Source organism: Hemicordylus capensis, chromosome 2, assembly GCF_027244095.1.
Source record: "Hemicordylus capensis ecotype Gifberg chromosome 2, rHemCap1.1.pri, whole genome shotgun sequence".
Lineage (NCBI taxonomy): Eukaryota > Metazoa > Chordata > Lepidosauria > Squamata > Cordylidae > Hemicordylus > Hemicordylus capensis.
The window spans coordinates 225434639-225447775 of NC_069658.1; the positions used below are offsets into that span (position 1 = coordinate 225434639).

The window sequence follows — 13137 nt, forward strand, 5'->3', positions numbered from 1 at the left end:
AGAGTCCTGTGGCACCTCCAAGACAAGCGAGTCTTGCTTTGTTTGCTCCTTCCCTGCCTGCCTCCCCTCTCTCTCATTGGAGGCAACAGGCGAGGGAGGGCGAGGCGAGGCCTGCCTGCCAGTGGACCTTCTTCACCCTGCTGCCTTCTGCGCCCAGCGCACTTTCCTCCTGAGCTTTGGTTCCCGGCCGGGTCCGCTTCTCCCGGTGACTGATGACGCGGCGGTGGCGGACGGCCTCTTCATTGGCTCCCCTGGAAAAGAAGGCTTTTGGGCTGGGCGCCCGCCGGGGCTGTATATACTCTGCTCTGCTGCACCTAGATGACTGCACGAGTGACAGCCGAGACAGCCGGCAGGGAGTTGCAGAAGCAACAGCAGAAGTGCCGTGAGGACCGTCTCTGCCTCTCTCTTTTTGCAGCGCAGGGGCTCCTCCGCCTCGGGGATCCATTTCAGGATCTGGGATCATCGAGGGAAATCCGCTCCGGCGCTGCCCCTCCCCACGCAAGGAAAAGTTTGCAAAGCAGGTCTGGGATCCAGGACAGGAGTGCAGCAGCAGGAGCGCAAAGGCAGGATGAGGCCGACCTGGCTGCTGCTGCTGCTGGCTTGGCCACTGTGCCTGGCGCAGAGTCCCCCGCCACCAGGTCAGGATTCCAGCAGGGGAACCGGGGTGGGGTGGGCTGGGGTGGGTGTCCGGCCGAAAGAACCATGCAACGGGCTTCTTCCAGGGCCGGCCGCCTTTCCTCCTGGGCAGGGACTCCCTCCGGGCGGCGTGCAGTCTCTCCTCGTGCGCGCATGATCCTCACAATAACCCTGAGAGGTGGGCAAGACTGAATTGAATTAGAGAGGATTTGTAAAACTCTAGGCAAATCAGCCTAGAGAGCAAGAGAGCTGGCCTTGTAGTAGCAAGCATGACTTGTCCCCTTAGCTAAGCAGGGTCTGCCCTGGTTGCATATGAATGAGAGACTACATGTGTGAGCACCGTAAGATATTCCCCTCAGGGGATGAAGCCGCTCTGGGAAAAGCAGAAGGTTACAAGTTCCCTCCCTGGCAGCATCTGCAAGATAGGACAAGATTTATTTTTTTTATAGGACAAGATTCTTTTATTGAACCAACAAACTACCAAAGCATATAGTACGTTGCCAAAGCACAATTATATACAAAGTAGTTGTTTGTACATCATATATCTACAAAGATCGGGCTGAGAGAGATTCCTGCCTGCAACCTTGGAGAAGCCACTGCCAGTCTGTGAAGACAATACTGAGCTAGATAGACCAATGGTCTGACTCAGTATATGGCAGTTTCCTATGTTCCTATGAGGCCAAGTCCCGGGGAAGTGACTTCATCACAGGGACTCTTTACGTGCAGAGGGCTTTTCCTGCACCCCCAAAGAGCTTGGAGGAGCTTCTCCCCATCTGGGCTGCATCAGGAGGGTAGCTTTCCAGGGAGACCTGCTGCATCCCACACAGGCTCTGTCCTTCCCTCCTTGGAGCCCGAAGAAGCCAATCTCAGGGCTAGGGAACAGGGGAGAGATGGGGTGAGAACAGGAGCCAGGCTTGGCTAGAGGTACAAGGGAAAGGAGGCCAGCAACAAGTCCACAGGCAGGCAGACAAGGGGTCCAAGGTTTCGGCCCTCATCAGAAGGGTTTACCCCCCGCACCCTTCCAGCCTCACACTAGTTCCTGGCTGCTTGCTTCTGTTCTTGGGATCAACCTCCCCCATGGTTGCAGCAGCAGAGAGAGGAACAAGCCCCTCTGTCTGCCGCGGCCCCAGTCATGTGGACTTCTCTTGCAAGTGGCATTACTGGCAAGGCATGGAAATGCCAGTCAAGGAACTCTGAGGCTGAGAGATCAGTCCCATAGGAAGGCCGGCCCCACTCTTGTTTCTCCAAGAACTCCTAGAGTTGCTCCAATCCAGAAATATCCTTATCCATCATGCAGAGTCCTAGAGAGAGTGCTGAGTCAGGACAAACTCCAGGAGAGCAGGTTTCAAATCCCGTACAGTATTTAGAATTAAAAAAACAACAGTTAACTTTAAAGAAAGTTGGAAGTTAGCCATGCTTGTAAATAAAGTTAAAAGTGACTGCTGAAAATTTTAACTCGTTAAGTAAAACCAAATTCTTTATTTATATGTATAACGGGTTGATTCCCACATTTGCTGATCACATATCAGCTTGATACGGCAGCTACTCCCATTTCTGGAGGAAAATGCCCTTCAACCAGTAGTACGTATGCTGGTGACCTCCAGGCTTGACTGCTGTAATGTACTCTATGTAGGGCTGCTGCCTTTGTATGTAGTCCGGAAACTACAACTGGTACAGAATGCAGCAGCCAGGTTGGTCTCTGGGACAACACGAAAGATAGGAAGCTGCCGTATACAGAGTCAGACCATTGGTCTATCTAGCTCAGTATTGTCTTCACAGACTGCCAGCAGCTTCTCCAAGGTTGCAAGCAGGAATCTCTCTCAGCCCTATCTTGGAGAAGCCAGGGAGGGAACTTGGAACCTTCTGCTCTTCCCAGAGCGGCTCCATCCCTTGAGGGGAATATCATAACATCCTTCCCTGATCGTACCGCAAAGAGCCCCAGCTTCATCCTCTTCCTTTCTTTGTCCCCCTCAGATCTCTACGTCCTGCGCATGGAGACGGACTGCATCCTGGCTGCAAACAGCCAGCTGCTCTGGGCCAAATGGACTCTGTCCTTCAACAAGATCCCCTTCGTCTGCTATGACAACGAGGACCAGGAGTTCCTGCCGTGTGGCCTGGGCGCTACCTTCCCCTGGAACAACACTGCAGTCCCCATCTGTGAACTCCTGAGCAAAAGTGCCCCTCACCAGCGAGACATGATGCGGACAGCTTGCCAGCAGCAGAGCCAGCCCCTGTGGAAGCAGACCGGTGCCAGGCTGAGTGAGTGAAGGGAGAACAGCCTTTCAGATCGGAGGGAGCAGGCCTGGGGAAGGGGTGATGGGCCCATGCGCTTGGTGCTTCTTGTTTCAGGGGGGTCCCCAACAGTGTTCCCTCTAACAGGGATTCCCAGATGCTGTTGACTACAACTCCCATTAATCCCCAAGCAAAAGCCACTGAAGCTGGGGATTCTGGGAGTTGTAGTCAACATCATCTGGGAATCCCTGATAGAGGGAACACTGGTCCCTAGTGCTTCTTTGCTTGCTGGAGGTCATTATCTCCCCTACAGCTGGGCAGCAACCAGGGAGAGGGGCCTTCTATATGGTGGCTCCTTTCCTGAAAAATAAGTAAGACCATGACCCTTTTGTTCATTTAGGGCCACTTGGAATTGTGGGTCAGGGACAGAGGGGACATAATCACAGGGTTCACATGGGAAAGGCAATCCTGACTGACTATTTAGGTTATTCTACAGTGAATTGATTTATCCCTTTGTGTAGAGACTGGCTTGTTTGTCCCATGAAGACAGCAGAAGGGCAGTGATGGCAAGTGACCATTTTGGTCCTGAGGGCAAGTGATGGCATCTATCAAATCAGCCCCTGGCAGCACGGGAAAGGTTAATATTGAATCTTGTCTCGCTTTCCGTAGCACCCCCAAAGATCCGCATTTACCCCGTCACCCCGCAGAACACCCCAGAACCCATGATGCTGGCCTGTAACGTGTGGGGGTTCTATCCCAAAGAGGTGGCCATTTCCTGGCTGAAGAATGGGGTCCCCGTGAAGGATGGGTCAGGCACCCCAGTGCACTTCAGCAATGGCGACTGGACGTACCAGGCACGGGTCACCTTGCCTGTCAACCCCCATGTTGGAGATACCTACACCTGCCAAGTGACTCACGCAAGCCTTCCTGAGCCCATGACCAAGAACTGGGGTGAGCGAGCGGGAGGGAGGCTGGGCTGGGCTGGGCTGGGCTCCTGGAGGGGCCAGGGGAGGCCATCGCAAAACCTCCCCTGAGCTGGCTCTAGCCATGTCAGGAGGACTCAACCATGGAGCATGTGGAGTCATATTAAATAATGGTGCACCTCTGCCATGCGTAGAGTGCTTTTTCTTCACCCCACAAGGAATAGCTTCTGGGCAGGGCCAACGAGAGGTGGGGGGAGGCTGGTACAAACTACTGGGACCCGGTAGTCTGGAAGGGGGCCCAGGGTGGTAAAAATAATGATAAATAGAGATAATTATTTTAGTTATCTTTAAATTAATTCTAGCTGCCATGTGAGCGGCTGGTGGGTGGGGAGTGAGCTGAGCACCCCCCTGTGGCGGTGGTAAGTGTAGCGGGAGCAGCCGCTGAGCCTGACCGTCTGGCCCAGTGGCCCTTGAGAACTGTGAGGCGCTCCAGTGCACCTGTGCAGTTTGAATAGCGCGTTGACCGGCGGTTCGGCCCTGTGGTGATGGTAGCAGCGGTGGGGGGCTCTAAGAGTAGCAGCAGAGGAAGCCTCGTGGCAGCGGTGACAGTGGAGGAGGAGGCCTTGTGACTGCAGCTCAAAAAAAATTTCCCACCGGGGACCAAACCTGCTCTTGGCGGCCCTGCTTCTGGGCCTTCATGCTTAGGCCCTTCCACTCCTCACTCTAGAAAGGAGGTAGTGGGCAGTTCCCTCAGTGACTGAGTACAGGTGGCATCCTTTCCCAAAGTTAAGAACATTTTGCAAACACTTCCAAAGGTGCTAGTCCACAGGGGGAGTCTACTCCCCGACAGATCACCAACTGATCTGATCCTGCAAATCACCAACAATATTCCAGCAGGTGCCTTTTGACCCGGGCTTGCTGCAGAAGACACCCCAAGGGATCTGTTGGAAGACTGCTCAGAATTTGTAGGGGCCTTTGTTAATAGCTCTCTCTTCCTCTCCCTGCCCCCAGCACCAGGTATGCCTATGGAGCTCAGACTGAGAGTTGGCGTTGCACTGGCGGTGCTGCTCTTGGGCATTGCGTTCCTCATAGCTGGCATCATCTTTTGGAGGAAGCGGATCCCACCCAGAAGGTAAGACTGCAGAGCTTTGCAAATGAAGAAGTACTCCGTAATATACCAAGAATGGCATCATTGTCAAGGGGTGGTTCCTCTTGGTGGGGGCAGGTGAGGTGAGGAACCTTGAGGAAGACTGAAAACCTATCTTCCCAACTCACCTTCTACTTCTCCCAACACTCAGGTTACGTTCATGGGCGTAACTGGAGAGGGGCAGCCAGGGCACATGCCCTAGGTGCCACGGCAGTGCCTGTCACCCCCACCCCATTGCCCACCTGCCCAGCCCCAAGGCCTTTCAGCCACCTTCTCTCCTGCTTGCCTTGCCCTCCGGCCTAGGATCCCAGCGGCCTGCAAACTGCAGCAGAGCTCTTCTCTCCCCGCATTTCAGCTGATTGGTGGGTGGGCGGGGCTTCCAGAGAGGCCTCCAAGTATACCTCCTTGAAGCTTGAACTCAGCAGGCCCCAAGCAAGCCAGGAAGGAGGCAGGCAGAGTTCTCAGCAGCAGACCCTCTGCTGCCCAGACCATCCAGCACAGCTTTTGCCAGGTAGAATGTGAATTCCTTTTTGTGGTTACCCCCCCCCCCCCACACACACACCCCATATATAGGGATCTGCTTGCCATAGGGCTTTGATATGGAGCGGGGGGAGAAACTGAGAAGACTCTGAATATTTAATTTAAAACAGATTGGAAAATTTGCTGGCTTTAAAAACTCTCCAAAAAGGCCTATAAGTGGCTTGTTTCATGGCAGAAAATTACAAAAACTTCTGGAACAAACAATATTATATTCATTCATTCATTCATTCATTCATTCATTTATACATGCACATGTTCAAATTGTTTTGCAACCCAGAAGGTCTGAGTGTGAACTTCTGAGGCATGTGTTGTGCTTTTATTTTATTTTTCTTGTGTGTAAACTGCTCCCCAATAACTCACAGGGACTTGAGGTTCAATCTGGCCAAAATGTGAATGCAGCACCTCCATTCCAAAGGAGATGTGTGTTAAAGGGCTTTAAAAGCCTCCGGTGAAAAACCTCCTGGAATCAAACTTTACTGAATGTGTTCAGAATTCTGAGAAAACATACATAGGCTCACACTGCATGGTTGAAAGTCTCCTTTGCTAATCTGCAGCGAGGGGCCCATTTTAATAATTAGTGTTTTGTGTTCTAGGCATTAAAAGTAGCACAAATATATAATAATGTATGTATATCACTATATATTGTGAAGTGTGCGTGTGTGTATTCAGTGAAATGTATTTCCAGGCAGCATATTTATTTTGAAATATCAGACTTAAATCCTTGGGGGCCTGGGCTGTGTGGAGGCCCTGGACTTTGAGGGGCTGGGGGCCCACTTTAAAATCTCGTCTTGGCCCATTCCAACCTTGCTATGCCCCTGGCGGTCACTACACATGGGTTTCTGCACAACACCTGCACAGAAGAAACTTCCATGTAGAAAATGTGACTCTTGTAAATTGACCCTGAATTTTCCATCCATGACTGGGATATCTGAAAGTTAGAGTCAATAATAAAAGAACAGCACACTGCTTGTGACAGGAAGGGGCAAATTACAATGATTTCTTAGTCTGGCAGGGGCTGGTTTGGGCCCTGGCAGAACTCAGCTGCCTGCTCCTGTTGCAAATTCCTCTGTCTAGTGTGGCAAACTAATGTATCCTCTTCCCTCCTGGTGTCAAAGTAAGCACTAGAATGGTGAATGCACATATATCCCATCATGAGCCAACAGTCATCACAAGGCTGGCAGGAATCATTCACTGGATTATAGAGCCCCACCCCCACCTTCTTCCTCCCCTATTCTGCTAGTGGCTATTTGGGCAGGTGATCAAAGTCATTTTTTTTTAAAAGCATGAGATGAGACAGAGAAAATGACACTTTGAATCCTCGGATAACTCCTGACTGTTGTTCTAAGTCTTTTTCAGAGATGGCTCAGGTTTTCAGGTTTTGATCAACAACCATGTCTAGATGGTCCAGTGTTCCTTTTAACAGGGATTTCCAGATATTGTTGACTACAAGTCCCATCATCCCTGTTTGGACAGGGGCACAATTTCAGTGCTTGCCCTAGGTGCTATTTTCCCTAGATACGCCCTTGGTTATGTTCCCATTGATGGCGACACATATGCCAATGGTAAGTTTGATCCACCTGTTCCTCCTCCTCACTTGAGGAGGAGCACACATCTTGTGGTAAAGGTAAAGAGTGCCGTTGAGTCAGTGACTCCTGGCGACCACAGAGCCCTGTGGTTGTCTTTGGCAGAATACAGGAGGGGTTTACCATTACCTCCTCCCGCACAGTGTGAGAGGATGCCTTTCAGCATCTTCCTATATCGCTGCTGCCTGATATAGGTTTTTCCCATAGTCTGGGAAACAGATCAGCAGGGATTCGAACTGGCAACCTCTGGCTTGCTAATCAAGTCATTTCCCCACTGGCCTCACCTTGTGGTAGTAAGCATGAATGGTCCCCTTTGCTGAGCAGGGCCTGCCCTGGTTTGCATTTGGATGGGTGACTACATGTGAGAGCTGTAAGCAGTATTCTCTCTAATTTTTTTCATCTGTATGCGGAATGAGTTTTGTTCTGGGCGGCAGTATCCAGGCAGTGTGTGCACACATGCATTGAGTGAGGCCTCCCTGATTCAACCTAAGCGGGCTCTAAAATTAACTGAGCGGACATAAAAAAACCACTTGTGAGCATGTGCCTGTGTGCACATGCCTTAGAGCAGGGTTTCTTAACCTTGGGCCCCCAGATGTTGTTGGGCTACAACTCCCAGAATCCCCAGACATGGCCTTTGTGGCTGGGGATTCTGGGAGTTGTAGTCCAACAACATCTGGGGGCCCAAGGTTAAGAAACCCTGCCTTAGAGGGAACACTGGCTGTAAGGTATTAGGAGATTGGGCCATCGCTCAGTGGAAGAGCATCTGCTTGTATACAGAAGGTGCCAGGTTCAGTTCTTTCTCTAGGTAGGGCTGGGGAAGAAACTCCTGCCGGCAACCTTGGAGAGCTGCTGCCAATCAGTGTAGGCGATACTGAGCTAGATGGACCAAGGGTCTGACTCCGTATAAGGCAGCTTCCTGTGTTCCTCTCCTGCACCTCTTTTATTTAGAAAGCCTGGATTCTGAGCCTCTGAATAACACCACATCACATGAAGACAAATGTTGGAATCGAGGCATTTACTTGGCTTGCATGCTTTAGCCTGTGTGCCTCCGCACACTTACCCAGGAGTTAGCTTCATTGAACATAGCAAGCCTTGCTTCCAAGTAAACATGTAGAGGACTGGGCAGCACTCAAGATACACAAGAGGGTATTGCCGTTGTGCCGTATGGGCAGACTTTCCCGGAGGTACCAGGGGCTGTCCCCTGTTGGAAGCAGGGTACTAGATTAGATGAGGCATGCTTTGCATACAGAAAATACTTGGTTCACTCCCCGGCTGTATCTACATCTCACAAGTAGTCACCCATCCAAAGGTCTTACTATGTCTCTTCTACCCACCCCCCCTACTGCTGTTTTACTATCAATGCAGTTTCATTGCCAGGCTCAAGACCCAAGACCCCAACCATTGCCTATATCCAGGAACATAGGGAACTTGTTGGGGGGCCGGCAGGCCAAGGCCGACCAGCGGCCCCCTCCCACCTCCTGGGTGTTTCTTCACACAAGTGAAGCAAGTGCCCCCAAGCCACGCCCCCCGCCAGACGCATGGGGGCGGGGCCAGTGGCGAGAACGGGGCTGTCACAGCCCCAGCAGAGTTTCATTTCCCCTGTCAGCGGTTGGTCCCACCAACTGCTGACAGGGGAAATGAAACTCTGCGGGTGCTGCGACAGCCACTTCTTGTCACTGCCCCCCCATTGCGTCTGATGTCAGATGCAGGGGAGGGGCCAATGCCCAGGCGGGGTGTGGTGGGGAGAGAGGGAGGGGGAAAGGGGGCGCCCTGGCTGAGAACAAGCACGAGCCTTGCGGGCCTCCCAGACCCTTGGGGCCTGGGGACAATTGTCCCCCTTTCCTCAGCGCTCGCTACGTCTCTCCCTGCATCCCTGTACAAGCAGGAGCTGCTCAGAGATGAGGGGCTGCTGGACGGGAGCAGCCCCCTTCTGTCTCTCCGCCCACCTTTCTCCCGCTGTCCTTCCACAGCCCCCTTCTTTTGGCTGTATAAACCACAGCTTTTGCAGTACAAGTATAGGCATTTTTTTTTAAAACACCATCCCCACCCTTCATCACGCCTCTCTTTTTCCTTCCACAGCCAGTGACTAACTGCACCAGCATTGCAGCACTCCTCCCAGAGTCCCAGCCTTGCCTTCTCCGTCTCTGCTCCTTCCCCTTGGAGACCGGGAACTCCTGTACTTATGCGGCTGGACAGCTGGCCCAAAGGATCAGACCTGGATTATGGGGTCCTGTGCCTCCTAGGCACGCAGCAAGCTGAGAGAGAGGCTGGACTACAGCAGGCGTGCCCCACCTAAGGCTCTCCGGCTGTGGTTGGCCTACAACTCCCATCACCCCCTGCCACAATTTACTACAGCTGGGGCTGATGGGAGTTGCAGTCCAGCAACAGCTGGAGAGCCTCAAGTTGGCCACCCCAGCCCCAGAGAGACCTCTCCCCATCTCCCTGGACAGGCTGACATCGGACACCCCCAGGAGAAGAGCAATGCTGACTGACTGTTCTAGATCTTACACCCTTTACCCTTGCGTGTCCATCCTCCCACCCTCAAGTATCCCATTTCAATTCCAAATGAGCCTCTGTGTTAAGCAGCGGTTTTTCAGGGAATTCTAGCCTTTGCCAAAAACCAAATAATAAAATGTCTTTGGGCACCCTTCTGGAGTTCTCTTTTTACAAGGGCTGCAGGGAGAAGCACCCGTTAGTCACACTATGGCATTCATGAACAGGGTGCTGAAAGAGCAGCTGATGGCCGAGGATGGGACCTCCCATTGAATTCAGCTTGCTGGGCATCTCAGCTTTTTAGACTTCCTTTATAAATCAAAACAATTAACATTATTATTTTTTGAAGCAAGTTTCTAGTCCCTATGGATGAGGACATAAGCTTGAAAGGATAGCGGAGGAAATGAGGGCTGATTAGCTGTGAGAGTCAGCAGCACTCAGAGGTGCAGCTAAGTAATTTTGGACCCTGGACCTAATAAGGGTATCCCCCCCCGCCCCGCCTCTTGCCTGCCACGCACAGAATTAGTATCCTCTGCAATTTACCAATTTACCAAAAGTCCTCAAGTCTGGGCCAGAGTGCATTGCGGCGTGGGGCATGGGGGAGGACTACACAACCCCCCAAAATATCTTCTTGGTCATTCACCACAAACTCACAGATCTGGACCAGAGTGCATTTACCACCACCACACACACACAAAAAGACTATGCAAGCCCCATGGATTCACATAGCTTCTTGACCATTCACAAACTAATTAATTATTATTATTATTATTTATTAAATTTATACCCCGCCCAAACTTACGTCTCTGGGACACATGCATCCCTTACTCCACAGTTCAAACACAAAATCAACTTGGACATATAGTGCGTTTGTAAGAAGGAAAGAAATCAAAACCACAATGCATGCCCCTTGCTTCACAGTTCTCATGAAGACCATTTGGATCAGAAACCAACTTGAGCATAGTGCATTTGCTTTTTTAAAAAAGTTGCATGTTTATTCAGATTTATCAGGTCATTTCACTTTCACTAGACGTGAAGTATTCTATGACAGAGATAACTGACAGTTTTACTGCAGTAGAGAAACATTATTTTTTTAAAAAATCACAGGATTGACCAATTTCCTTGAAATAAAAATACACAGAGTCCTGCCATCTTGGACTACATGTGTGCCCAGTTTCAGAACTCTAAGCCCAGCCATTCTGGAAATGTAAAGGTTTGGGCAAAAGGTGGCTGGGGGCATGTTACACATTTTTATGGAGGCAAAGGGCAGATTCTTTCACATGGGGGGTGGGGTTTGAATGATGGTCCAAGTTGGGGGGGCGGCTTCATTTCTAGATTTTTTTTTGTAATTTTCTGCCATGAAACAAATAATTTCTAGGACTTTGACTTTTTTTGAAGTTTCTCTTAAAATAAAATAAAAATCATTTTAAAAAGCAAGATTGAACAATACACTTCAAAAGCAATACAAAGAGTCTTACCAACCTGTCCTACATCTGAGCCCAATTTTAGAACTCCATTCCAGAAATATTAATGGGGGAGGTGATGTTTACCATTTTTAATGAAGGCAATGGGAAGATTGCTCCACCTGGGGGTGATGGTCGGGTGGGGCTTCAGTTCCAGACATTTTTGTAATTTTCTGCCATGAAAACAGCCACTTACCTGACTTTTTTTGGGAAGTTTTTTAAAATTAAAAAAATCATTAAAAAATCAATAGATCAACCAATCTACTTCAGAATCAATATACAGAATCCTGACAACCTGTCCTACATCTGTGCCAAAGTTCTGAACTCTAGGCCAAGCCATTCCAGAAATATAGAAGGGATCAGCTTTTCCCTTGGGGAAAATCATAGGGTCCTCTAGGAGAATAGGTACACAGACTTGGGCTCCCAGATCCATGCCTATCAGTGCCCCTGGTGCTGGGTGAGGGGGCCAAGAGTTTTAAGGCCTCGCAAAGCATCTTGATGCTTCTAGTCCTTGGTGAACATAGCAGCAGCTCATTAGAAAGATGAGTACTTGCTCCACAAGGGCTACATAGAATGACAAAGATCAGGAATGTTATATACAAACAAATATGATCAAATATTATCTAAAAATCTATATTCATGATGTTATAATATATACATCCTAATAGGTAGGAATTCACTCAGTATTTGTAAAGCCTCTTAAAAAAACCCAATACCAATAAGAGTGTGACACATTCTGGGCCGTGCAAAGACACTTTATTTTAGCCAGTCATTCTATATTACGCATTAGTGAAATAAATTATAGCCTGATTCAGACGTTATGCTCTATGAGTGTATAGATGTTTGCACACTCGTACTTGAATTTGTGTGAATGGCTGTGACTGTGTTCATTTTAAAAATTCACCTGGATACAGGCCCTTCAAATGCATGGTAGAGACAGGAAGTGCATTTCTGAACCTGTATTCAATATAACACTGTACAGTCATGGTACAAGTGCTGAACATAACATATGAATGGGCCTTATCAGACTTTGTATTCTATGCATTTGGGAACAAGATTGTTTGACTTTATATTTTTAAAGATGTTTATATGAATACTGAGTGCACTCCTATTAAGATTTATACTGCAGAATATAAATATGTAGATAATTAAAAAATAGTATTTGTTTGTGTATGACACTCCTGACCTTCTTCATTCTATGTAGTGCAGCAGACCAAACTGGGCAAAATGAGCACAGATGACTTTACATCATTTAGCCAGATTGCTCTGTTCTGCATTTCTTAGCAGAGAAGGGCTGGCAGGGTGGTGCACATACATGTGTCAGTTTTGGAAAACGAGTCCTAGGAGGAGCAGCTGAGGGAACTGGGCATGTTTAGATAGGAAATAAGGATATGAAGATGTGATAGGAAAGACCTCTTCAAATAGTCGAAGGACTGTCACGTAGGAGTAGCAGACTTGCTCTCTGTTGCTCCCGAGGACTAGAAGCAATAGGCTGAAATTGCAAGAATTCCCTAACTGCAAGAGTAATTCGACAGTGGACAAGCCTGCCTTGGGTAGTGGTGGGCTCTCCTTTGCTGCAGGTTTTCAGAGGCTGGTTGACCAGGGATACAGTAGCAGAGGGTTTCTTAACCTTGGGCCCCCAGATATTGTTGGACTACAACTCCCAGAATCCCCAGACATGACCTTTGTGGCTGAGGATTCTGGGAGTTGTAGTCCAACATCTGGGGGCCTAAGGTTAAGAAACCCTGCCGTAGCAGATTTCTGCAGTGGGCAGGAAGTTGGACTAGAAGACCTCTAAGGCCCCCTCCAACTCCTAAAATTCCACAATTTTGTGGAGAGCTGCTTGCTGCCAGTAAGAGGAGACCTGGAGCTGGTCTGGAGAGGGGAGGTGGTCTTGTGGTAGTAAGCATGAATTGTCCACTTCGCTAAGCAAGGTCTGCCTCAGTTTGCATTTGGCTGGGTGACTACATATGAGCATTGTCTGCAGTAAGGTAAGGTATTCCTTTTATGGGATGGGGCTGTAGATCAGTGGGAGAGCATCTGCTTTGCATGCAGAAGGCCCCAGGTTCACTCCCTGGCAGCATCTCCAGGTAGGGCTGGGAGAGACTCCCGCCCAAAAC

At 49.6% G+C, this 13137-nt stretch overlaps 1 protein-coding gene across 1 annotated transcript; it reads left to right on the forward strand.

The window, feature by feature from the left end:
- Window positions 1–367: 367 nt before the first annotated feature.
- Window positions 368–9670, forward strand: LOC128347096 (HLA class II histocompatibility antigen, DM beta chain-like). Its single transcript, XM_053301209.1, has 5 exons — window positions 368–638; window positions 2611–2895; window positions 3538–3819; window positions 4803–4923; window positions 9141–9670. The coding sequence occupies exons 1-5, from the start codon at window positions 569–571 to the stop codon at window positions 9145–9147; spliced, it is 765 nt and encodes a 254-aa protein (XP_053157184.1). The 5' UTR covers window positions 368–568; the 3' UTR covers window positions 9148–9670.
- Window positions 9671–13137: the final 3467 nt, after the last annotated feature.